General features: G+C 33.3%; 1 protein-coding gene across 12 annotated transcripts in view; it reads right to left on the bottom strand.

Annotated features, from left to right (window-relative positions):
* LOC143226005 (disks large homolog 1-like) overlaps positions 1–24,281 on the bottom strand; it is a 169,568-nt gene that overhangs the window by 28,426 nt on the left and 116,861 nt on the right. For all 12 annotated transcript variants that reach the window (XM_076456346.1, XM_076456341.1, XM_076456342.1 and 9 more), the window contains 5 exons: positions 22,806–22,890; positions 15,064–15,220; positions 13,417–13,519; positions 1,026–1,125; positions 701–877 (listed from right to left, as the gene is read on the bottom strand). In XM_076456346.1, the coding sequence (XP_076312461.1) occupies positions 701–877; positions 1,026–1,125; positions 13,417–13,519; positions 15,064–15,220; positions 22,806–22,890 (622 nt within the window). The remainder of the gene's footprint in view (positions 1–700; positions 878–1,025; positions 1,126–13,416; positions 13,520–15,063; positions 15,221–22,805; positions 22,891–24,281) is intronic.

Below are 24,281 nucleotides of genomic sequence, written 5' to 3'. Positions count from 1 at the left end.
ATACCTATAATGAACCAAAACCCCTTACAACAAGAACTGTAAAACAACTATATCAATTCTGTTGAGCAACTGAAAACTATTCACCGTAATACAGTGAAGTAACTTCCAACCTCTACAGACACAATCACACACAAGTAACTCTTTTATCTTGATATTATACTAGATTATTAACTTGGCTTTAAACAGATACTTAAAGAGAAAATAAATTGTTTTTATGAGAAACAAATAAAAGTTATAAACCTTTCTACAATATAAAACTGAAGCAAAAATAATTTGTTTTTAATTAAAATAAATAAACCTTCTGCTTCAAAGAGATATTTAAACTATTTAGATTGATTTTGCATTATTAAGCTACAATATAATACTTAAATGAATAAAATCAACATAATTTTACTTGAAATAATTTTATATCATATCTCATTATATGGTTTTGTCAAAAATACTCTTCCTTTTTACTTGGATTGATTACAGATTATAAAATAATAACTAAAATACTATATAGTTGTACAGAAAAGTGTTTGCAAAGTAGGGATACTTAGCAGCTGCATCCAGGAAGGTTTAAAGGCATACTCCCCCAGAAAATTAATACAATATAAAATTGCTACATACATCAGATGTGTAAAAATGGAGGTGCTATAGCACTCCCAGTCTTGATGCCTCTCCTACTGCTAAATGGCATGAATATAAAAGACTAACTAACCTTCTTTTACTTGGAATGATTCCTATACCTTCCTCCTCACCATTTGGAAGAATTTTTCTTGACTGCCACCACTCATCATCACTAGCATTGATAACATGAAGAATTTCACCAAACTGAAAAGGTAGACCTCTGCTAGGAAGGCCACTGTCTTTTGAGGGATCATAGTCAAACAAGGCCCTGCAATGAAGTCAAAACATATACAAACAACTGTATATTATTGTCAGCTTTTTACTATGCAAAGTATGCAAATAATATTACTGCACATAACTGTTTCATTCTCCTCTCCCTTGAAAGACAATCATCAGGACAGAACAAACAAACCCACCTAACATAGAGGGACCGTTTCTGAGAAGTACGCAGGCTTCCTGATGTGTTTAACATTTGTTCTCGCAGATCATGAATCTTTGCTTCAAATTTATTGTACTCTGAAAAAAAAGACATATATAATCTTCATTTGACATTGAAGATTAAAAAAACATATGGCATCTTTACCTTAATCACACAAAAATATTTGCACTTCGTGTTGTAAAAAAAATTTAAATAACACAAGAAACCCTCCAGTAGGTTATCCAAAAAAAAACTGAAGAAATTTACATTTATACAGGTGATATGAAGATGCAAGAGGCTTAACAAAGCAGGAAATGTTAGAGTTAAGCCTAACATAAAGAGGCAAAGCAATTTGTGTTTTAATGCCAGCTTCTTGATGCTTCAACTGTTTTTGAATTTTGCATAAAACTACAAAAGGGCTATCTATGCTAGCCATCTCTAATTTAGTAATGTAAAACTAGAGGGAAGGCAACTAGTCATCACCACCCACCACTGACTCTTGGGCTACTCTTTTACCAACAAAAAGTGGGATTCACCATCACATTATAATACCCCCACAGCAGAAATGGCAAGCATGTTTGATGTGATGGGAATTTGAACCCACAACCCTCAGATTACAAGTTGAATACCTTAACCACCTGACCATGCCAGATCTTAGAAGTTTCTCTTGTAGTTTAGCAGCACTCAGAATGAGTGAAAACCATTCCAAACACAAAAAATAAACTGAAACAAATGTTAGACAGTAAGAGTTTGATATATATCTTTTCAGTTTAAACTCATGAAGGAAATGTCAAAATATTGGTTCACTAACTGTTTACAAATCAGTAACTCCACATGTACATACCACTTAACTCTGGGATGCATGCAAATATCTAAGCAGATTTTGATACAGAAACATGTGAAAGCACAATGATCAGGTTTTTAATAAATACTGAAATTATATTTCACTCAAGTTATTTTCTTCAAGAAAACTCCATTTCAAAGTGGTTCAGGCTCATATACAGAGGAAATTCCATATAATTTAAGCTTACTTATGTTAAACATTCCAAGATTAAAGAATGTATGAAAGAATTAAACACATAATTAATTTTCCTCTAGACATATGAACAATAAAGAAATTTACACTTCACTTCACACACCCTTTCTTTTAATTTCTTACAGTTCATTATCACTATCTCAACTTTGTTTACTTGTTTCTATAACAAATTATTTTTCTTTGCATCTGAATTTTGTCAAGTGATTTTTTCCCATTTTGCTAAATCCACATTTGATCATCTTCTGGTACACTATGATTAATTTCAGCTAAACAATATTAGTACTTGTAATACACATTTGTTATTAAAAACATAAACAACAAAATAAAAACTAACTTTATAACGATGAAATTTTGATGCACCATTTTTTCCATTAATATGTAAATATGCACCATTAGACTATATGACGCTGGCTATAACGCGTAAAAAGGTTCATATATTTTGGCTTTATTAGTTTTTACCATGAACGGTGGCTTGAATAATATTATTATTCCTAATTCAGTCTTAATGAATTGCCTGGAAGAAAGACAACTTCATTCAGCCATCAATACTGGCGGTTATTCTCCTCCCCCATGTCCTAATATTCGTGCAAAACTACTTATGGGTTATCTACCCCAGTCGGCCTTGATTTTAAATGTTAAACTAGAGCCTGCCTGTCAAGAGCATCCACCGCGAACTCTTGGACTGCTGTTATATGAAGATGATTTTATTTCATGTTTTGTTTTTTTACTGAGGTAACGGGGCGTGAACTATTGACCTGCTAATCCAAAGTCTGGGCGCTATTTTCTGGGCCTTGTTCAGCCTAATACCGGCAGGAAAAACAGGCAAACAAACAAAACAGAGACCCTTTACAGCTGAGTCACTTATCAGGAGATAACACGATGAGTCAGTACCAACTAACGCGTGGCCTGAGCGCTGAAAGCTTTCGCAGCTTTGAAGACAAATACACAAAAAATGCACGTAATGACTGATCTAATTACTGTTTGTTCGTGTTTGTTTTGAATAAAAAAGGCTTTACCAAAACGAGCACACTGTTTTGTGTAATTACTGAAATAAATTTTCGTCAGAACTAATTCAAATATATCCAACATTATTACCATACATAATATTGATGTATTTACACGTTTCGTGTTTTAATAATGATGTTAAATAATTTATACACCAATAAAATTAATAAATTAACAACCCTAGGTTGTATTCTAATAGAACATCAAGGGTAAAACTCGCTTAGGTGTTAATTCAAGAAGTTGAATTAGATTGAAAATGAAGTTGCATTATGAAAATTTTGTACAGTAATCTCCGGAAAACTCAATGTAATATCTTCATTTTAACTGGTTTGTCCATATTATAAGAAACTAAACATACTGTTCTGTTCAAATCTTAACATCACTCGCATTCGTTAAGCATTAAAGAAGGAAAAAAACCCAAAAACACTGAATTATAAAACTAAAACAAAGTCTTGTTTGTTTGTTTTTGAATTTCGCATAAAGCTACACGAGGGCTATCTGCGCTAGCCGTCCCTAATTTAGCAATGTAAGGCAGATAATCATCACCACCTACCGCCAACTGTTGGGCTACTCTTTTACTAACGAATAGTGGGATTGACCATAACATTATAACGCCCCCACGGCAGAAAGGACGAGCATGTTTGGTGCGACGGGGATTCGAACCCGCGACCCACCTGGCCATGCCGAGCCTACAAAGTAGTCATTTATGCATCGACATCAAGAGGTCAAGATTACCAAATATTCCCAAAGTATGTGTGTTTACTTCCATTAATTGTAATATATTTCTGGAATATTAGTCAACAATTACTGGCTAAAGAATTTGTTTTGGTTTTTAAAATGGATAACTTTTTATTGCAGTAAATAAAACTTCTCAGCCACTATAAATTCTTGGACAGTAGTAACGTTTTTAAGAGTTAAAGAAAACACGAAATATTTTAATATGAATAACAGACACGTAGAGTCAACGTAGAGAAAACTACTTCCAGTCAACAAACTTGAAAAATTAAAATGGCTGATTTGCAAAAAACATTTCATGCACGTGTTGCATGATAACACCTTATATTAATATTAGTAAATTCAAGTACACTAGAAAATCTAATTAGGAAAACACAAAACTTACAAATTGATTGAGAAAGTTCATAATTAAATATTATGTTATAAACATCAAATCGTATTAAAATAACTTGTACATATATTTGTTTGTTTCGACACTTTACGCAAAGCCACACGAAGGACTTCTGTGTTAATCGTCCTTAATTTTCAATTAATAGACTAACTAAGGGAAAGCAGCTAGTCAACAAAGCCCACCATTCTAACCGTATAGAAGTACCTGGTCGTCATTCTTATAACGTATACCATGCCCTAAAGTTTGCGGTAATGGAAAGCAGCGAACCACCACAAGCCTTCGAATTTACAGTACGGAATGCCCCAAATCACAATAAACAAATAGGAAAAAACAACAACAATGAGATTAAATATACGTGTCAGGACCAACTGACCAAAAATAGCATATGCATATGGTCATGTAATACCTTACACACTTCAAAACCAGATGGCTAAAAAATACACAGAAATGTATGAATATCAGGAAAGTTACTGCACAGAACTTAAAAACCGATGTAACCTTTAAGAAAGTCACACATAGTGAGTACCACTGTTACGCACATTTTACTTAACACTTTGTTCCTAAAGCTATACAACAGGCTATCTGGTGCATGTCCACAGCAGGAATCGAATGTGAGCGTTATAAACTCTGAATCTTATTGCTAAGCTATCGGAAATATACTTACTTAAAAACAACAGGCATTACAAGAGGCCCGACATGACTAGGTGGTTAAGGCGCTGGACTCGTAATCCGTAATCCGAGGGTCGCGAGTTCGAATCCCCGTCGCACCAAACATGCTCTCCCTTTGAGTCGTGGGTGCGTTATATTGTCACGGTCAATCTCACTTTTTATTGGGAAAAGAGTAGAGCAACACTTGAGAGGGTGGCGATGACTAGTTGCCTTCCCTCTACTCTTAAACTGCTAAACTAGGGACGGCTAGTACAGATAGCCCCCCAGTAGTTTTGCGCGACACTTAAAAACAAAGCGTTACAAGAAATTGAAAAATTAAATATTATGTCAAACATTTAAAAGAGACGTATGAGAAAAAAACAAGTACAAAATACGGATTACCTTACGTCCTAAGAAACTAAAGCATACGCAAATCTAATTACTGACGAAGTTAATGCCAGTTTGCTTTATTATGGCCAAAAATTGAAATGTTTTTATAGAAATAAAAAAGGTTTTAAGCAGAAAATTAAAGTTAATTTGTTTCGAATTTCGCGCACAACTAAACGAGGGCTATCTGCGCTAATCGTTCTTAATTTAGCAATGTAAAACTAGAGGAAAGGCAGCCAGTCATCATCACCTGTCTCAACTGTTAGTCTACTCTTTGTCCAATAAAAAGTGAGATTGATTGTAACATTATAACGCTTCCGCATCTCAAAGGGAGAGCATGTTCGGGGGAACAAGGATTCGAACCCGCGACCCTCGGATTAGAAGTCGAGCGCCCTAACCACCTGACCATGCCGGGCCATAGGCAAATTTGAGTTCACCAAGAAAACTGACTCAACAAAAGTGGTCGTACATGTGTATACTGAGAATAATAAAGATTTACTATTAGTTTTAGAGCGCTCCAAGGTAAAAGATAAGTTATAAAAATGTACATACAAGATAGATGTTTAAGGATTTAATATTACGAACGATAGTAATGAAACTAACTCACTCATATTACACTCGACTTGAAATTTTAAACTTCTTATGCGTAAGTGGACTAAACTCAGTGACATATATGAAGCACACAAAATAATTAATTGATAAAAATTACGTTAAAACAAATACATAATTGAAATTACTTATTTTTTAAAAAAGATGAATATATGCAGAACTTTACTGATTAGATCTTACTTTGCACGTAACAAGCCCTAACATTTATTTTTATTAACTTTCCTTGAAGTAAAATCAACTTATTTTTTTTTACAAGTAATAAAACACATATATACATAATAATAAAATTATATGCACGAGAGCGCACATTATACGAAGGAAAGCGACAACAAACTGCACCGCTTCAGTTCATAATTGATATCCTAGTGGATAGTCACTTTATTAGGTCCTTCCGATGCTTTTGTAGACGACTTCATTTATTCATATGCAAAAAAAGCTGGCCATCTGATGTCTCACAATTACTACTTGGGCATTTAAATGCATCGTGGTAACTGCGCAAGACAATTCTTAAGAATAAAAATGTCTCTAGATTTCAATGAAAGCATGAAAATCCGTATGTACGAAGCTTCGTTATCAACACGGTTTCTCTGATAAGTTGTTATTAGTCACAAAAGAATGCATCTGCTACTGCTAGTGATAATAACCGTGAATCTAACAACTCTTAACTGATCAAGTGAAATGATTAACTCCGATTTTCTAGCGTATCAAATGCTACATGATGCCCCCCCCCCACATTAACTCATTCTTCCAACAATGCAAACGAGTGTCCCCAAGGTGACACTGTCTGTTGAAATTGAGACACATAATTCTTTCTGTATTCATTCAGCACAAGTACGTAAATTTTCAAGTTTTTATTCACTTCACTATTTTACACTGATAAAAGTCGCCAGTTTTCTCAGCAGCTTTACTTGAGATCACTGTATACTCACCGCGTAGCTAAATATTGATAATCATCGTTACCACGGCGGCTTACAGTCCCTTCCCCCATATACTTACCGTGTAGCTTAATATTGATAATCATCGTTACCACGGCGGCTTACAGTCCCCTACCCCATATACTTACCGTGTAGCTTAATATTGAAAAACGTCACTACCACGGTGACTTTCAGTCTCCTCCTCCTCCTCAAGTACACTACCCTGTAGCTTAATATTGAAAAACGTCACTACCACGGTGACTTTCAGTCTCCTCCTCCTCAAGTACACTTACCCTGTAGCTTAGTATTGAAAAACGTCACTACCACGGTGACTTTCAGTCTCCTCCTCCTCAAGTACACTTACCCTGTAGCTTAGTATTGAAAAACGTCACTACCACGGTGACTTTCAGTCTCCTCCTCCTCAAGTACACTTACCCTGTAGCTTAATATTAAAAAACGTCGCCACCACAGTGATTTTTAGTCCCTCCCCCATATACTTACCCTATATTTAAATACTGAAAACCGTCGCTACTACAGCGGCTTCTAGACCTTCCACACCAACCCCTACCCCGCAGCAAATTTCTAGGCATTGGATTTACAGATCCCCGCCAGTATCTAACCCTACGAAAGGGCCGTCAAATGAAATGTTAAGAGATTTCTGGTACACCAGCCTGGACCTTTTGTTTTGCCTTCTTTGTGTTTGCTTCCGCTTGTTCAACTCAATTTCTATCCCAAACAATTCCCAATTAATTTTTTTAAACAGTAATTAAAGAGACTGATGTGATTTTACCGACAACCCTTAGGGGATCACCCTATTGCCCCTTCTGGTAACAGTGGCAGCAGATTACCAAAGAGAATGATGTAGTCTTGTCGTTCTTACCACACATTAAAAATAAATGCCATTGAAATATTGTACCTTATGTAAACCTCAAATTACTGTATTCATATAAGCAGTTGTTTTATATAAGTTGAAATTACTCTGCAGGGTTAGGAACCTAAACAAACAAATCAAAATTTACTTTTATAGAGTATATATAGCTGGAAGTCTGCTGTTTGGCTTCACCTAACCTTACAAATATTAAACCCATCAAAACTGACTGTGGGAGCTTGCCTATTCTCTTGACTGTAATGGAAAAACTCTGAATCCTGAATGTGTTCATTGATTTTGACACGCCCACAGAAAAAAATTCTGTGTACGTCCATGAACATAAAGAGCTCAATTAGCACCAACTGTAAAATGCAAAGGACATTACAAAACTTGTGATACGGCGTATGTAATCAGTTCCAGAAACGCTCGAGACGGATACAAACATAAAAGGCACGGCTTCACCAATAATTGACTCTGGTAAATGACAATTTGTATAAAGTTTTCTTTCTTTGCTTATTTTTGTTATTTTACGATCTATGTAGGTTGTCATTTAACAATCCTATATGTAGTTCTAGTTTTTTTTTTAATATTTCATAAATGCACTTATTTCTGTAAGATGAAATATTATTTCTGTCTATTTTAACCCTTTTTGCTTTTTCCGAATATCTTTAAAGATTCATTTAGAAAAGTAATGTTTAAAATCACTAGAATGAACTAGCATATGCATAAATACACATACAAATGTGTCAAAACAGGAGCTCAGAAGTTACTCACCTAAATACATTTCATTTTTGATTATAACATTCAAACCTCACATAAAAACACGTTACTTCGCTGCATTCAATGCGAAAAATGCTAAAACATGTAATGAAATAGTTCTTTTGTTTTATAATTAATAAACAATATTTTTAGCACATGACGACAATACGCGAAACTGATTCACGGTTATGAAAACTATTCCTTTCATTTAATCCTAGATTTTCCCTAGGATTAGATATATATATATATATCTTTTCGCTACTGAATGTCTAAACTATAATTATTAAATAAGTTTGAAACACGTATTTTTTTTAATGATATACTGATTTTCCTAATTTCAACGAATTGTTTGTTTGTTACTTCCGGACTATCGTTTTTACTACGATTTGTTTTCATTTTCGAAAGCATTTGGCTTACGAGAAAGAAAATATACAGGTGAGAAACATGGCTGATCAGTAGCACAGCACACACTGCTTGTCACTTACTAGAAACAAGGGCCACCCATACAAATCTGGTTCCACCAGCAAAACATATGGGCGCTCTTTATCTCTCTATATATATGTATATATTTTAGAATGTTGTCATTCAATACTTCCAAGTGCACTCCCATCTATCTTTCAAAGTAAAAGAAAATCGGACAAGAACTAACACATAACGTTAGCCTTTTTTTAAAGAATAATTATTGTGTGCAACACTCCTTTTGCCTTTTACCTATTTATTTAGATCGTTCACAAAATAATCCACTCCTTTTATGCATCAAAAGGAAATCCTGAATGATGATAGTTATAGGAAACACGGTTTTAAAAACTAATGGCTTATACTACCTATTTACAAGCTGTCGAGTACTTGCATCGCACTAGTCCGACGCTGCATCACAAAAATTCAAGAGTTTATGGATATTGCTGTCAGTTCCTAAGCGCTGTAGTCAAAAAATCGATAAACATGGTCTGCACCCACGACTGATTGCTCTTTCTCAACTACACCGCCGCGAAAGCGCCATCTATACATGAAGACAGCATACTAAATTATTCACGCTCATAAAACCAAACAAGGATTAAGCCTACAAGTGGTAGCACCACTTATTATGATTTGACTTTAAATTAAGTACTTCTAAAGTGGCCATGAGACAAATGTACTATCTGTGCACTTTTTCCTATAATAATCCGTAACATAATAACGTAAATAAATTAATATTTAATGAAATAGTAATGGCTGACAAACGGTGAAACACCGTGAATATTTCCACAGTAATTTAATACTCTACCTAGAATACAAGACTAAAATACTATGCTACAAATACAATAATCGTTGCTACCTATTGAAAGTGCTTCATTACCGTCAGTAAAGACGTTCTAGCTAGGTGCAATTCTCTCAGCGTTCCACTGCCGTGGAAGGGTAAGAAACGTAGGCGGTTCCTTGACCCATACAACCATACGAATTAACGTGACTTCAACTACTAGAAATCCTACAGCGATGTCCTCGCAAACATAAGCATCACACGCCGAAGTCTTTACGGATCGATGCACACACGCCCAACGAGTTGTAAAGCGCATGTCCAGTCAATAAAGTGGCGCTAAGGGAGTGACTTATTTTAACTTTTTCGATAATGTTACATTATTTTTTAATAAAATAGCTCTTTACAAAGCTAGAAATACACTGTTAAAGCTGAAACTTGACCTGTAGAGTATGAACTGAACAGTCTACATTATTCGCTTTTCTTTGGATTATTTTAACATAAACGGAACCTCTTTTAATCAACTACCATAACTAAGAGTTCTTGATTCTATATCCTCCACATATTTCAATGGAGAAAGTCGACGGAAGTGTATTAAAGGGAAAACTTAAGGAAATTGGATGCACGTATCATTTGATATGTGTACAACCGTAGTATATATAATAAAAATTACAAATTATTTCCTAAATATCAGTGGCACGCAAAATATCAAGATTTCATTCATACCTGAAAAAGGGGCTTAAGTTATCAACACAGAAACATTTACAGTTTATCAGAGAAATACAAATCCCTGAGAAAATGGTAATCTTTAAAATACAATTCTTCATTCACTTTTCTGTAATTCCTTATTTGAGATCAGATTAATACCAATATTATTCTCTCGGTAGATGGCAGCCTTAAAAGAGCAACGTTATACACATAACAATGAAAATTGGTTTTAAAGCAAAGGCACGTTAAGCTATCTGTTGTGCACACCACGTGGAATCGAACGCCGGATATTAGTATTGTTAATTCACCACTTTCCTTCCGAAGAACATATGATACTGTATGTCTTTGGTTACGTTCTTGGCTTCCAACCCCGTTACTACCGTACTATACTTAAAACGTAAACAAACACATCTGTTTTTATTGGGTGATTTTTTTATACGTGTTAAATGTGAATATCAACTTACGCTAAATGTTGCCTGTTGAATTTTAACAAATTATAATTTAAAACAATAATAATAATAAAAGTGAAGAACTGGAACTGTGGCCGAGCGAGTTTCGTAGCGTCCTTAAGTACCATATATTTTTTATCACTGAGGGATAAATTATTCGAAAGCAGACAAATTACTCATTTCTGTGTAACTTGGCTCTGAAGAAGTGAGTCTGATGATTGTTATCTCTTCCTACACACTGTCGAACCTTAACAACTTTCTAATGAACGGAGTTCAATGTATACGTCCTTATTGTCTTATGTATAGCAGTCTTAAGGCACGCCTCTTGAAATCACCCAACCTTAATTATTGTTAAACAAAAATTTTTAACGATAGTCCAATTAAATAGTTCACTGTAATGGATTTTTTGCCAATTTTAATGTTAAATTTATATAAAATGTGTCTTTAAAAAATTTAGCAGATGTCTATTGAAAGTCGTAGTTAAATCACACAAGTAAATGCTTGCAATGAATTACGTTGCAAACACTGAGCTGTATAAATATAATATTTTAATATAAGCAACCTGTCTATATATATATTGCATCACTTCGAATTACTTGTATTATAATGTGTAAGAAACCAAATATACCTCGTCTTATGGAATAAAAAATGAGTTATTTGTTTACCACGTCTTTTACACTGCTTTGCTCACGTTAGAACGCAAAGATAATGGTCAGTAACAAGTTATTTGTATGAATTCTACATACGTTAAGGAGATCCATTATTTCACAACACAAAACTTCATTGATTACTTATTTACTGTAAAGGATTCCCGTCCACCTGAAATGGCATCCCTGTAATTACAAACTTCCAAGGTCCAACTGTTTCAGTTTACGAACTATGATCACAAGAATGTAGCTTACATTCTCAAGTAGTGTGATGAAAGATTTATATCACTGATATTCGAACTAGAAATTATCTCTTATCCAGCACTAGTGAAAGAACCCGTCTTCTGTGACGAGAAAAGTTAAAGTCAATCCATCAATTTAACTTACTTCACGGACTTTATAAAGGTTACCTGTATTGCACTTTTGGTTTCACTCAGAGTCAAAGATCTGAGCTATTTGTATCACCCACCAACAAATAGTAGCTGTTGAGCATTTCAGTGATGCTAAGAGCCATTCTACAATAACATACGGTAGGTCTATATGGTTACTCTATAAGTTAAGTCACATTTTGAACAGTAAATAATAGTGTGATTATTTCCTAAGAGTTTAGTGTAAAATAACCTACTTGCTACATAAAGTTTGGAATTAACATTACTTATCTCTATTCTTCAGCCATTTAAAAAGTTAATGTTAAGTTTGGCCTGCGTGCGCAAGTTTCCAAACGTTGAGACAGACAGACGAATGTTCGGACAGATAAACAGTTTGCAATATAAGACAAAAACGTGTTGACGCCATAGCAAGTTTTTTTATTATTATTATTATAATTTCTTCGATCCAACGGCACATAGAACCATGCCAGTTTCCAATCGGCAAAAGCTTACTATATATAGCGGGAATATGCTTCCAAACCTCAATTTACAGTAAACATTAAGTTTAGGTTACAGCTGAATATATTGTTAACAGCGAGGGTACGCAACTACTGATACTATGCATTCTAATCTTCATAAATAAGAACGTAAGAAAAATACATTCAATTAGCTATAATCGGATAAAAACGTAAGAAAAGTATATTTATTTGGCTACACTCACTCGTACAGAAACGCCAGAAAGGTTTATTTAGTTAGCTATACTCGTTACCAGGTTGGTTTTTAGCTTCACTCTAGGTTGTTGATAGTTTACTTTCATCGGAAGATTCACCTGATTACAACATTTTTAATACATACACTTTTGTTTTATATTTATTCTTACAGTTTCTTATCTTGACCGAGAACAAGGTCGGATCGCTTTTTGATTACAATTTCGACAACCTTGCTACGTTACACGAGGGAACGTGCGCCAAATCAGTTTTACATCAAAATAATAATTAGTCATCCTGTTTTTGTTTATTTATTGGATTAAGCGCGAAGATACTCGAAGGCTGTCTGCGCTAGTCGCCACTAATTTTGAAGTGATAAACAAGGAAGGAAGACAGAGGAAGAGCACCACCCACCGACAATTCTTAGACTACTTTTGTCAGACAGGACGCTGGGAAGTGGCTGTTACTCTTATCGCACCAACGGCTTGAAATGTTAAAAATATAATCAAAGTTTACTTTCGTGTTTTAAGTCGTGCTAGATGAATCACAGTGAAAACCCTGAAGGTAACATAGCATTAAGACTTTTGGTTTTTAACCTAAAGCTGTACAACTGGCTTTGTGTTCTTTTTACCAACGGAAATCGTGCCCTGGGGACTAATGTTTAAGGCTACTAAAACACCACAAACTTACCAGTGACCCACTGAGGACTAATGTTTATAATGAAACATTTTCATAAACAAATGGTAAACGTGAAGGTGTTTTAAACAAAAAAATAAATACATGAATGATAAAATACATTGTCAATACTTTGTAAAATACATATACAAAAACAGAAAGAGAATGCTGACACTAGCGGGAAAAACAAAGGTGGTTATCACAGTACTATTAACCATACCAAATATTACAGTCCAAGCTTTCACTTACCCTCTGGTCTATATTGCACTATCATGCTGACAGACTGTCCCGCCCCCTTCAACGCTAACGCTGCCTCCTCGTGTGTCGCGTGCCTTAAATCTACTCCACTGACCTAAGTTAAAAAAAAATTTTAGACAAGCCATCACTAGTCAGAATATATTCATAAACATGTTGTGGTGTAAAATTACAACAAGTTTGTAAGATTCTATGCCCACGACCTTCCCGTTGTTTTTGTTTCTGTATTTATGCTAGAAAAAAAGTACGTATACTAATAAGCTCTGTCTTTTTAAGGCTCTGGAAGTACCTGTTCTAAAGCATATAACCTCAGATTTTGGAATTAGTTCCAGCAACGTCACAAATAAGGGATTTTGTCTGCAAAAAAAACATGCGCACAAGTTTCATTGTATGTACGTGGATAAAGCGTGGGGAAAGGTCCAATACAGTATGCCTAAAAATCCGAGCGACTCTATGGATCCCATGGTAAAACAGTAACACCTGGTGAGCAAAATGAGGTGACACTAGATATGCCTTGTCTTTCAAGGCTGGAATTACAAAAATAATGCTTTTCGTACAAATGAACCTCACGATTTTTGCTTAAAATATGTAAAAATACAACTATGTATTGTATAGCACTTCATCTGGTGAAAAGTGGGAGCTTTCAGTCTAACAGGTGTGTTGAAACATCCTAGTAACAAGTCAATAATTTTTCTGTACTGATCAGTTGATCAGTGACATTTTCAACTAACAAAACTTTACCAGTATATTTAGCACTTTAACAGTATGCTATTTCATTCCCCTACGACAAGGTATATTTTAATATGACATACTGGTATTAACAACCCCTCTTTTTGTTATAAGCCGTTGCAACATTTCTTATAACTTCAAATCAGATGTTCGTACAAGTTGCATACCATTTTGTGATTATCGAACGCAGATGATTGTGTTAAATATATTTCACAAAGACAAAAGCGGTATAACCCATCTGATCCTTACCACTGTTCCATCTGCTAATTTTCTAACTGGTTCATAATTACAGAAACTGAGAACTATATAACAGTCTTCTCAAAGAGTAATCCTGTTCAAGAAATGCCTAGTGTCTAGTGGTGATCACTCTCTATAATCCAACCTTACGACTTTGGTAACTGTGGCAAAAACGTGCGGATGTTCTAGGGAATTGGTGGTTGGAAGGCAAAACTGCAAAATGGTTATTCTCTCAATATTTAAAACGATATCAACTTTCATATTTGTTACCAATAAATACGCCATCTATAATAATTATTTTTCATTTGGTATTTTGTATTCATATTTTATTTCTCACTTCAAATAAAGCAGGTAAAGTTGTTTTAATTTCAAAAACAAGTAAATGCTTAGTTTTGTTAAGTTACTAAAACTCCGTTGCTGAAAGAAATGAAGTCCATTGTATTGAATGGCTCTACACATATGTTTGTAAAAGTAAATTTTGGTTATTAACAAAAACTAAAGAACGGTAATTTATAAAACATCCCCATCATCCACCTACCGACAGTCCCCCAATGACTCAGCGGTAAGCTTGAGAGTTTATAACCCTAAAAATCGGTTTTCAATTCTGGTGGTGGGCACAGCACAAATAATCCAATGTATACTTAACTTTGTGCATAAAAACAAACGTACACTTACCGACAATATTTGATCACCTCGTATGAGCTCACCACTGATATCAGCAGCGCCGCCTGGTAGGATAAAAGAAATAAATATTCCTTCGTCTTCTTCTCCTCCAACAATATTAAATCCCAGGCCCGTCGCACCTTTATGTAAGGTAATTTTCCTTGGTTCTCTGTAACAGTCAACAGACTTAAACGTTATATACACAAAAGGCAGCAAGAAGCAGATTGACGTATAATGTCGAAGGTTTTATTGTATTGAAATGTTTATATGTTCTAATGTTATTCCTGTACGTTAAATCCGAAAATATCTATTTTTCTCCATCAACTGCAAGGTTTTTGCAAACGTCATATGTACTTTTACATAAGTGAATCATTTTCATTGAAGTCGGATCACACTGTATTATGTTTGTTAGTAACCACTGGCTATAGACTTCTCTAGACCAATCGCGAAGTAAGAGTCTTATCAATCATTCTTGACCCCAAGAATAACAAACATAATACAAAATGTTCATTGTGGCAAACGAAATAGCAATTTGATCTAGGGTTTTTTTCTTCCCGATTTATAAAAAAATCCAAGCGCGAAACAAAAATTGAAAATTATTTTCAAAATATATAGAAGCTGAAATATCAAAATTTCACTATTAAAACCTGAACGACTTTTATGAAATTTAAATTCGCAGGCCTGTGTTATTTTTAAAAGTAAGCACACGGTCTTAAGGGAAACACACTTAAAAAATCTGACATCAAATACCTACCTATGTACAGCAGAGATAATAATAAGGCTGAAAAATTTTGTGAAAAAGCTAATTCTATTCTCACTATGACAGAAATGTACTTCTAGTGAGTGTAAGCCGTTTTGTTCTCCATTTTCCTGACGACAAAGTTCCGATCACTTGAAGCTATGTAGCTTAGTCACCGTACTGATGTATCCACACACTGCTAATGGTGTATAACAGTTACGAAACCTTTCTTCTTTCTTTAATGTAGGTGTATTACATATATAAATTACAGGAAAGTTTCCAAACGTAACTGTCATTAACCGACAAGCTTGTTTCTGATTACTTAAAACATCGTCAAGTAAATAAATTACTGTTATAGTTTTTAAAGGTGATTTTTTTTTCTAAAACTGAGACTAAAACACGGTAAAGCCTTCGAAAACCTTTTATCAAAAAAACTGTATTGGGCGGTGCATATTATATGAAGTATTATATAACAAAATAAATCATAACTCATAACATTCTAAGCACCAAATAAAGTAAAAGTCAAGTGTTGAAAATAATAGTTCTGAAATTCATTTTAACTGTAAACTTACTGTAAAGAGACGCTGAAGAAAAACAAAAGTTTAATACATTGAATGACCCTGTATACACTGATATGAAAACCCCGTACAGAATTCATATGAAAGGTTTTAGGAATTAATTAATAATTTTTGAGATAATTAGTAATTTTCACACTGCATATGTATCATGAACATTAGCAAATATTTATAAATGAGAGTTGCTGGCCAAAGCAAAGACCTGGGGCTAAGGGCAAAAACAAAATATAATAATGTTAATAAGAGACGGGTGGTAAGTATTCTGTACTGGGAGAGAAAAGGTTGAGTTAAGAGATACCCATTCTCGCATGCCCTAAAACAGCGATGCATTTGTTTGCATATTATTCAAAATCAAATACACAAGTAATAAAACGTCCTCTATTTGTTTGTTCAAAGCTCTAAAGGCCAGTGTTTAGTGTATATCCAACACAATCTGTATACACGCACGCTCTAACTCTTTGCACTTAAAACGGTGGGTCTAAAATGTACCACTTGCAGCATTGCTGATTTTACTAGAACGCTTCTACCCCCCTTTGAACTCAGCAAATAGCCCGATGTGACTGCTATAAGAAAACGCGCGCGTCCTTTTCTTTTAGTTACCAAGGGTTAACTAAACCTGATCAAATCTGGACATAAAAAAAAAATCAAAAATCTTTATAGATTTATACTTATTTTAAACATTTTAGTTTAAAATATTATTATTACTGAAAAAAACTTCCGCAATCCAAATAACTATAAAGTGATTTGTTTTCTTTGTCAATTTTACGTCAAAACAATCCTTTTGTAGAGATGTTATCCCCTCAGTTACATAGCAGTATGTCTACGGGCTTACATCGTTAGAAATCGGACTTCGATACACGTAGTGGGCAGAAAACAGATAAGACCACTGAGTAACTTTGTGCTTAACTTCAAACAAACAAAATTAAATTATTCCTTAACTTAAAATCGGTATACTTTCAAAGTATTTCTTTTGCTAAGGTAATATTTTCGGACATTTAAGAATTCATTTTTGCTGAAATCACCTGTGCTATCAAAATCTGCTGTTGTGTTAATATAGAACGAATCACTCTTGTCTTCAAAACTGTTCTTTTTATCATTAGTGGAGGTCAGTCTGACTGTAAATGAACTTGTGGTTTTAGACAGCTGATTACTGAAATTATATCGCATATAATAAAAGGTATCTTCAAAAATGCTGACCTTAATTAAGTAAATTAGCAAAATAAGGGAAATTCTGTCGGCTGAGCATACATGTCGGTATTACACGATAGTCTTGTACAGTTTTGTAAACAAGACTGGCTATCAAGATCTTTTGTAACTCACTGACATACACTGACCTGACACGTTAGAGAAATTGGTGGGTTGGGACAAAGCTGACTGCACTCTACATAAACAGACGAATAACATCATAATAAACGGTAAGCGATTTTTACTGTAATTTTAGTGAGAACCCACAACAGAAACAAGTCACTTTTCTGTGACGATAGCATTTTTATGAATATTTAGGCGTAACTACGACAAAGTTTCCTCATGTAGAAATTTCGTTATACAACACTAAGCCTAATTATGGTAAAGCTTATTCCTGTTGAAATTTTGTTACACAATTATAAGCCTAATTAGGGTAAAGCTTCCTCTCGTGATAATGATGATAATTCATGAGTGACCACACCTACCCTTTAGCAAACCGACATTGTCTTACGTAATACTCAACTAGCAACCATGATAACGAGATATTTTACGACAACCGTTCAATCCAACGCTAATTGCAAGATTTTTTTAGCTGATTCGCAATAATTCTGATTCATAATCAATGAAAGACTAGGAAACCATGAGTAAATAATACATTTTTACTACAACATGCACTGCAATTAGCGACCTTTACATATTACTACAGATTAAACAAACCTGTTAAAGTTACTATTAAAAAACTCTATATTACAACTGGTTAACATATGAACGCGTGTTATCCGTGACTTAACAACATGGGCCGAGTAAAGATCACTGAACGTTCATTTTAACAAATGTTTCTTTATTTTTAGGTTTGATTTGGTTTGTTTTGAATTTCGCACAAAGCTACTCGAGGGCTATCTGCGCTAGCCGTCCCAAATTTAATGGTGTAAGACTAGAGGGAAGGCAGCTAGTCATCACCACCCACCGCCAGCTTTTGGGCTACTCTACCAACGAATAGTATAATTGAAAGGGCGAGTATGTTTGGTGTGACGGGGATTAGAACCCGCGACCCTCGGATAACGAGTCGAGTGCCTTAACCACCTGGCCACGCCGGGCCTCTTTATTTTTAGAATGATCCAAGTAAACATAGTAGAGAGAAAAGAAGAAGAGAGGTTATGGTTCAAAGTTCATTTTATACAATAATCATGACCTACTTATATTTCTGAAATAAAAACAATATATTTAATATCTAGGTTTTCGATCATTCAACGTGTTTTTCTATACGGAACACAGAAAGTGAATGTGGTTACACTGGTCGTACCAATCAGCTTATAGCGCTTTACGTGCGTCACTGCAAAGTTCTCGAGAAGACAGAAAAGGTTTTGATTTGAATTTCTTATATCCTTCGCTCATGAAGGTTGTTATCTTTACATCTATAAGGTCACGTTCTAAGTGTACACCCCACCTAAGAATAAGTAAGGAGCGCTCACACAAATAGCTGTTTTGTGTTAGGGTTTCTAGGACAACACGAAAAATTCGCAAACAAAAAGAAAAGTGTATCCCTACACATCAGCATGTGTACAAGGTAAAATAGCAACAAACACACGTTTACAATTCTGAAAACATAAAATTGCGGATGTAAATGGATGAACGATCGCCAGACTTATATAATACTCCGAAATAACAAATGGCTGGATTTGTCTCGAGCTGATAAACTAATACTAATTGCATGCCTCACAAAAACTGAATAACTTTTCTTCTATCCCTTTAACAAAATTATAACGAGTCTTTTAAATTAATGTTCCTGTACCGATTTAATATTTAAATTATTATACGAAATGTATGAGAATAGATACTTTTAAGCAATTTTGTAGTCTTAAAGTATCAGAGACCTATACATTTATAATAAAACAAAATGTAACACACTGACAACAGGAATTCAAAAGTTATTACACAAGAGACGTGCACGAGAAGGAAGACTAATTATTTTTAACTGGCTTACAGCACATCAAAAATGACGGTGCAAGTACTACCATTCCTACCCCACAGTATACTATAGCCTCACATTTCATTGCTAACCGAAATAAATAAATATTGGGAAATCAAGCTTAACAAAAAAAAAAATAAATAAAGGCTTCTAGAAAAGTGAAGTCGAGACAGTTAGACGTTCATAAATTCCTGTGAGCTAATTAAAATAAAAATAATTCAAGAACTAAATTCGTGACGTATTCAAAGAATAATTATTGGTAAAAATCAGTCAGATTAACAGCTTTTAGTACACCTTGCGTTCCAATAGTATTTTTACGTCATGTTGCTAAGGGACAAAAGTATGGCCTAATATTATTATTAGTTTATGTACTGAAGTATAAAATGAAATGTATGGGCAACAAAACTGGAAACATATTTGTTGATTTCGTAATTTACTCTCAATTGCTTAAAGAGGTTTGTTTTTATTAAACACGTTGGTGATATAATAGAAATTAGCTTATTGCAGAAATGATTTAAGTTCAAAATTGAATCGACGCTTTGAATTTCATTATAAATTTTATGCACTTGCCTTTGACTAAGTGATCCTAAACTACATCTTTATTTTAGGGTTTTTATACCAACACTCACTACACTTTACAAGGTTTCAAAGACTTCCATCAATAAAATCGTAACGGCCAGACAGTAATCGAACTATAATCGATATGGATAAATGCATTTTAGCTTTTATGACTCCTATTCCAATAAATCATGAGAAATCAAGCGTGACGTGACACACACTGGCTTACATATATATTAGATCCTTCTTCAGAGCATAACATACACAATAATAAAATGCAAACAGTAATGAGTAAATACAATATTTTCTTGATAAAACTGTAGCTGTCATTTGTAAAACGTTCAAAATCCAGCATTAACAGCTTTATAAATACAATGAAAATTTGGCATTAGTCATAATTTATTCATACTTAAATGTATTCTTTCAGCATTATAAATATGGAGCTTTTTTTATAATTGGTGTGCTCTTTTAGCCTTGGAACAATCTCCTAATCATCCCTAATCTTTCCTAGCACAAGAAAAACTTCTCTATCTGTGGCCATTCAGAATAACACTTCAAATCCTTCTTAACCTATGTAGTCTTTAACAAGTAGCACAACTCTTCCTACTACGTTCTTTCTCAGTACTGTATCAGTTATATTTTCCCCATGTGCCTTTTGTGCTAAAAGAACAGTTCCTTTCACACTAGTATGTTCTTAGCGCTGAGAGAGCACTGTGGTCTTTCAGCACTGTAATAGCTCCTTCTTTATCTATAAAACCTTTCAGCACTAAAAACCTGCTTCCTTTTCACTCCAATTTATTTTTCAGCATTTAAATATAACCTCTCCTTCAGTGATGTTGAAACTAAGACTGAGAAAACTGACTGTCTTTTAGTATTATATAAATCAAATTTACTATTAAACTCTAGACTTTTACCTGTATTATACCAGGAAAGAACTCCAACTTTTCATTATTACAAAATTAATATTAGTTGGAATAGTTTTAGTTTTGACCTACAGGAACTGAAACCTCCTTTACTTTTAATTGTAAGACTATTTAGCTCGTAAGCAAATTTTGGAGACTTAAGACTAACCTCACTTCTTTCACACCCTATTGCAACAGCAGCTAAGAAGTAATACTGGGCCTTGTCTAACATGTCACAATAGCAGACACAAACTAATGCCAGCCCAATTTACTTCACCACAAGTACAAAGGTAGTAAATAACAAATGATGATCTTTTCTTAAGTACAAAGATAGGTTTCAATTAATATTAAAATTTGGCAACTTACACCTCAAATTCCAAAACTAATATTTCAAAGAAAAACTAGAGTTTGAGTGAAAGGGTTCTGAATAATGTGATTTACTTTTAATATATGCACTACTCTGAACCATTTCAAAAAATGTTATGACATCCAGTCTTTACAATAAAACTAGAAAAACTTTTGAAATCAACACCTATGTAGTTTCCAGAATCAAAATAATGTAAGCACAGAATACTTCAACATCATAAGTTTTCTTCTTTTAAATATACATCACAATAATTTTGGTTATTTATATACTGGTGGAATGAGAAAGTAATTTCATTTGAATTTTAATCAAATTATATGTAATTTACAGAGATGGACAAATAAGTGCTCCCAATTTAAAATGTTGTTAGTTTGTTAGATCTTTTATTAGATAACAGAAAAATACACAAAAATTATATGCTTTTTAGAATGCACTTGATGAGATGTGTTTAAACATGATCTCAAATCCTAATATCTGTCTCTCACTACTGCATGTAATTAAGGATTAAGCAATAAACCACATTTTAAAACCAGACAACTACTGTAATGTTTAAATCATTAATCTATTAATGCATTACCTCTGTAGAAGGAGAACAAGTCATTAAAGGAAGTTACACATTAATCTACCAAAACGCTTGGAGTCAAGAAAGCTTACATTATAGATATTAATCCACAAATTAATTTTCTTATAGTAGCATATTATTACTTAAAATATTAAAACAACAAATTAAATTTATAAATACACCTTAACAGATAGTTAAGCAGTTCTAATTGTAAAATGCACAGTTCAAGTTTCTAAATATATTTCAGTAGAAAAGGAACTAATATAAAGTATCAACCTCAAAAAAAAGATAGCATATTATTGCCTTATGATGATATTATGGTTCTACAAGTTTAAGTAAATCAAGTTAACACAGATTACTAAAGGCATAGATTAATATTCTAAAAGACTTATTGGAAATATGTTACCTCATTAAATATTTGACAGCAATGAAATTTTATGTGGATACAGGAAGAGTACTGACAAAAACAAATAGTTTTTGTAAATGTTCTAAAACTGAAATGTTGAACAAGTAGTAAAGCCTTTAAAACTAGATGAGGACATGCATAGTTTTCTTCACATACTAACTAAACAGTTAGTGAAGTTAAATTTAACTAAATATATATTTTTTTGTGTTTGTATGACTGAAAGAAGCCCCAATTCTGTAAAAGATGAAATTTTCCTAAGCATTAGCACATTTATGATACATTTTTTCTTTCAGTGAGCATCGAAATAACACATTCAACACTTAGGTTCTCAGTTCTCAGAAATCTTTGCAAATTCTGTCTTAAATTTACAATTAAATTTCAGAGTAGCTCAATTCAATATACTCATGTTAAGTATTGAACCTTACTAAGAAATTTACTTACTTTTGTTTTATTTCTGATAGCTGTATTATTTTTAATACAATCCACAATCTTACCTAATTATATCTTCATCATTTGGCACCTTGGGTGTATTTATATCCGTTATTAATTCATCTGGATATTCAGTGACAGGGATGTTTACTAGGAAAGAAATGAATTAATAAGCTGTTGCATAATCAATTTTTAAATGTAAATACTAACTTATTTTTGTCAATTCTGTGTAATGAAAATATATTTTAAAACCAAAGTGCTTCTTTGAATGTCCCTGCAACATGCACCAATGATAAAGACACAAATATAAGTGCAACATTATTTAATGATGGTTCTATTAATTCATAAAGTTTTCTCAAAAATTCATCAGTAATTTTACTGAATATAAAGGAAAAATTAAAGGTCTGAATAAAAAAAAGAAGAAAACTTTAAATTTCAGTAATCTTTATACTTGTCTTTCAATAGATAAGATTAAAAAAAACCAAAAAAAAATTTCATTGACAATACCAAAATCCTTTAACAATTCTGGTAAATGAATGTTTTGAATTAGTAACATAAATATTTCTATAACAACATTTGTTTCATGTTTTCTCAGTACTGCCACGTTTGCTTATTCACCAGAACCCATTCTGGAAAAAGAATTATTTTTCCACAAAGAGTGCATATAAATTAAACTTAGATAGAAGTGTCATTGATCAAAAGTTTCATTTCAAAACTTTTAATAAAACTAAACCTGTCAATAATAATTGTTTTAATTTTTGGAAAATATAACCAAATAATAAAGAACAACACAACATAATTATATGAAACATGCAATAAATGTTTCAAAATCTTCATAATTCCATTTTCAGTAAGAAAGATACAATTGTGTATTTTTGTCTTCAGGTAATTGAAGATGGAATTCTGAAAACTCAAAAATGATTAACTGCTTCATATAATTATGTTTGTGATATTTCCATAACAAAACATAATTTCAAAGTAATACATTTTCAGTGTCTTAATATACATATCAAATACTTTATGACAAAAAAAAATTCTATTATTTTAACGTTATAATTTCACAGATAGAGCTTATAAACTGGCAATTGTTTTTTAAAGAGAAATCCATCATGTTTTGAATACCAACTCTGTCCAGTTGTGTAGCAAATTCAATGTTATATTTGCCACTTTTATGGCACTAAAAGTCCTACAGAATGCCATGACCCTTTCAAAATTATGACTACACCTTGATTCCCTCACTTTTTATTTTCATTTTTATTTTTAATGAGCACATTACTTTTATAAAAACAGACAACAATTTGTGTTAACTTTCTCTACCTATTGTAAGTTATATCTCATTTTACAGCTCAGCATCACACCTCATTAATCTTATTAGAATTATTAGTTATTGTACTTTATTATTTATTTAGTCAATTCATTTGTGTAATCATATGTAACTAAGCATATCTTATTTGTTTTGACTAGTTTTAAAGGTTTGACTATTTATCTACTGTTTACAGTTGCCTGCTCCCTAATTTAATCATGTACACTTTGAAGTGTGC

The sequence above is a fragment of the Tachypleus tridentatus genome, chromosome 9, assembly GCF_004210375.1.
Source record: "Tachypleus tridentatus isolate NWPU-2018 chromosome 9, ASM421037v1, whole genome shotgun sequence".
Classification (NCBI taxonomy): domain Eukaryota; kingdom Metazoa; phylum Arthropoda; class Merostomata; order Xiphosura; family Limulidae; genus Tachypleus; species Tachypleus tridentatus.
This window is presented reverse-complemented; position numbering and strand designations above follow the sequence as displayed.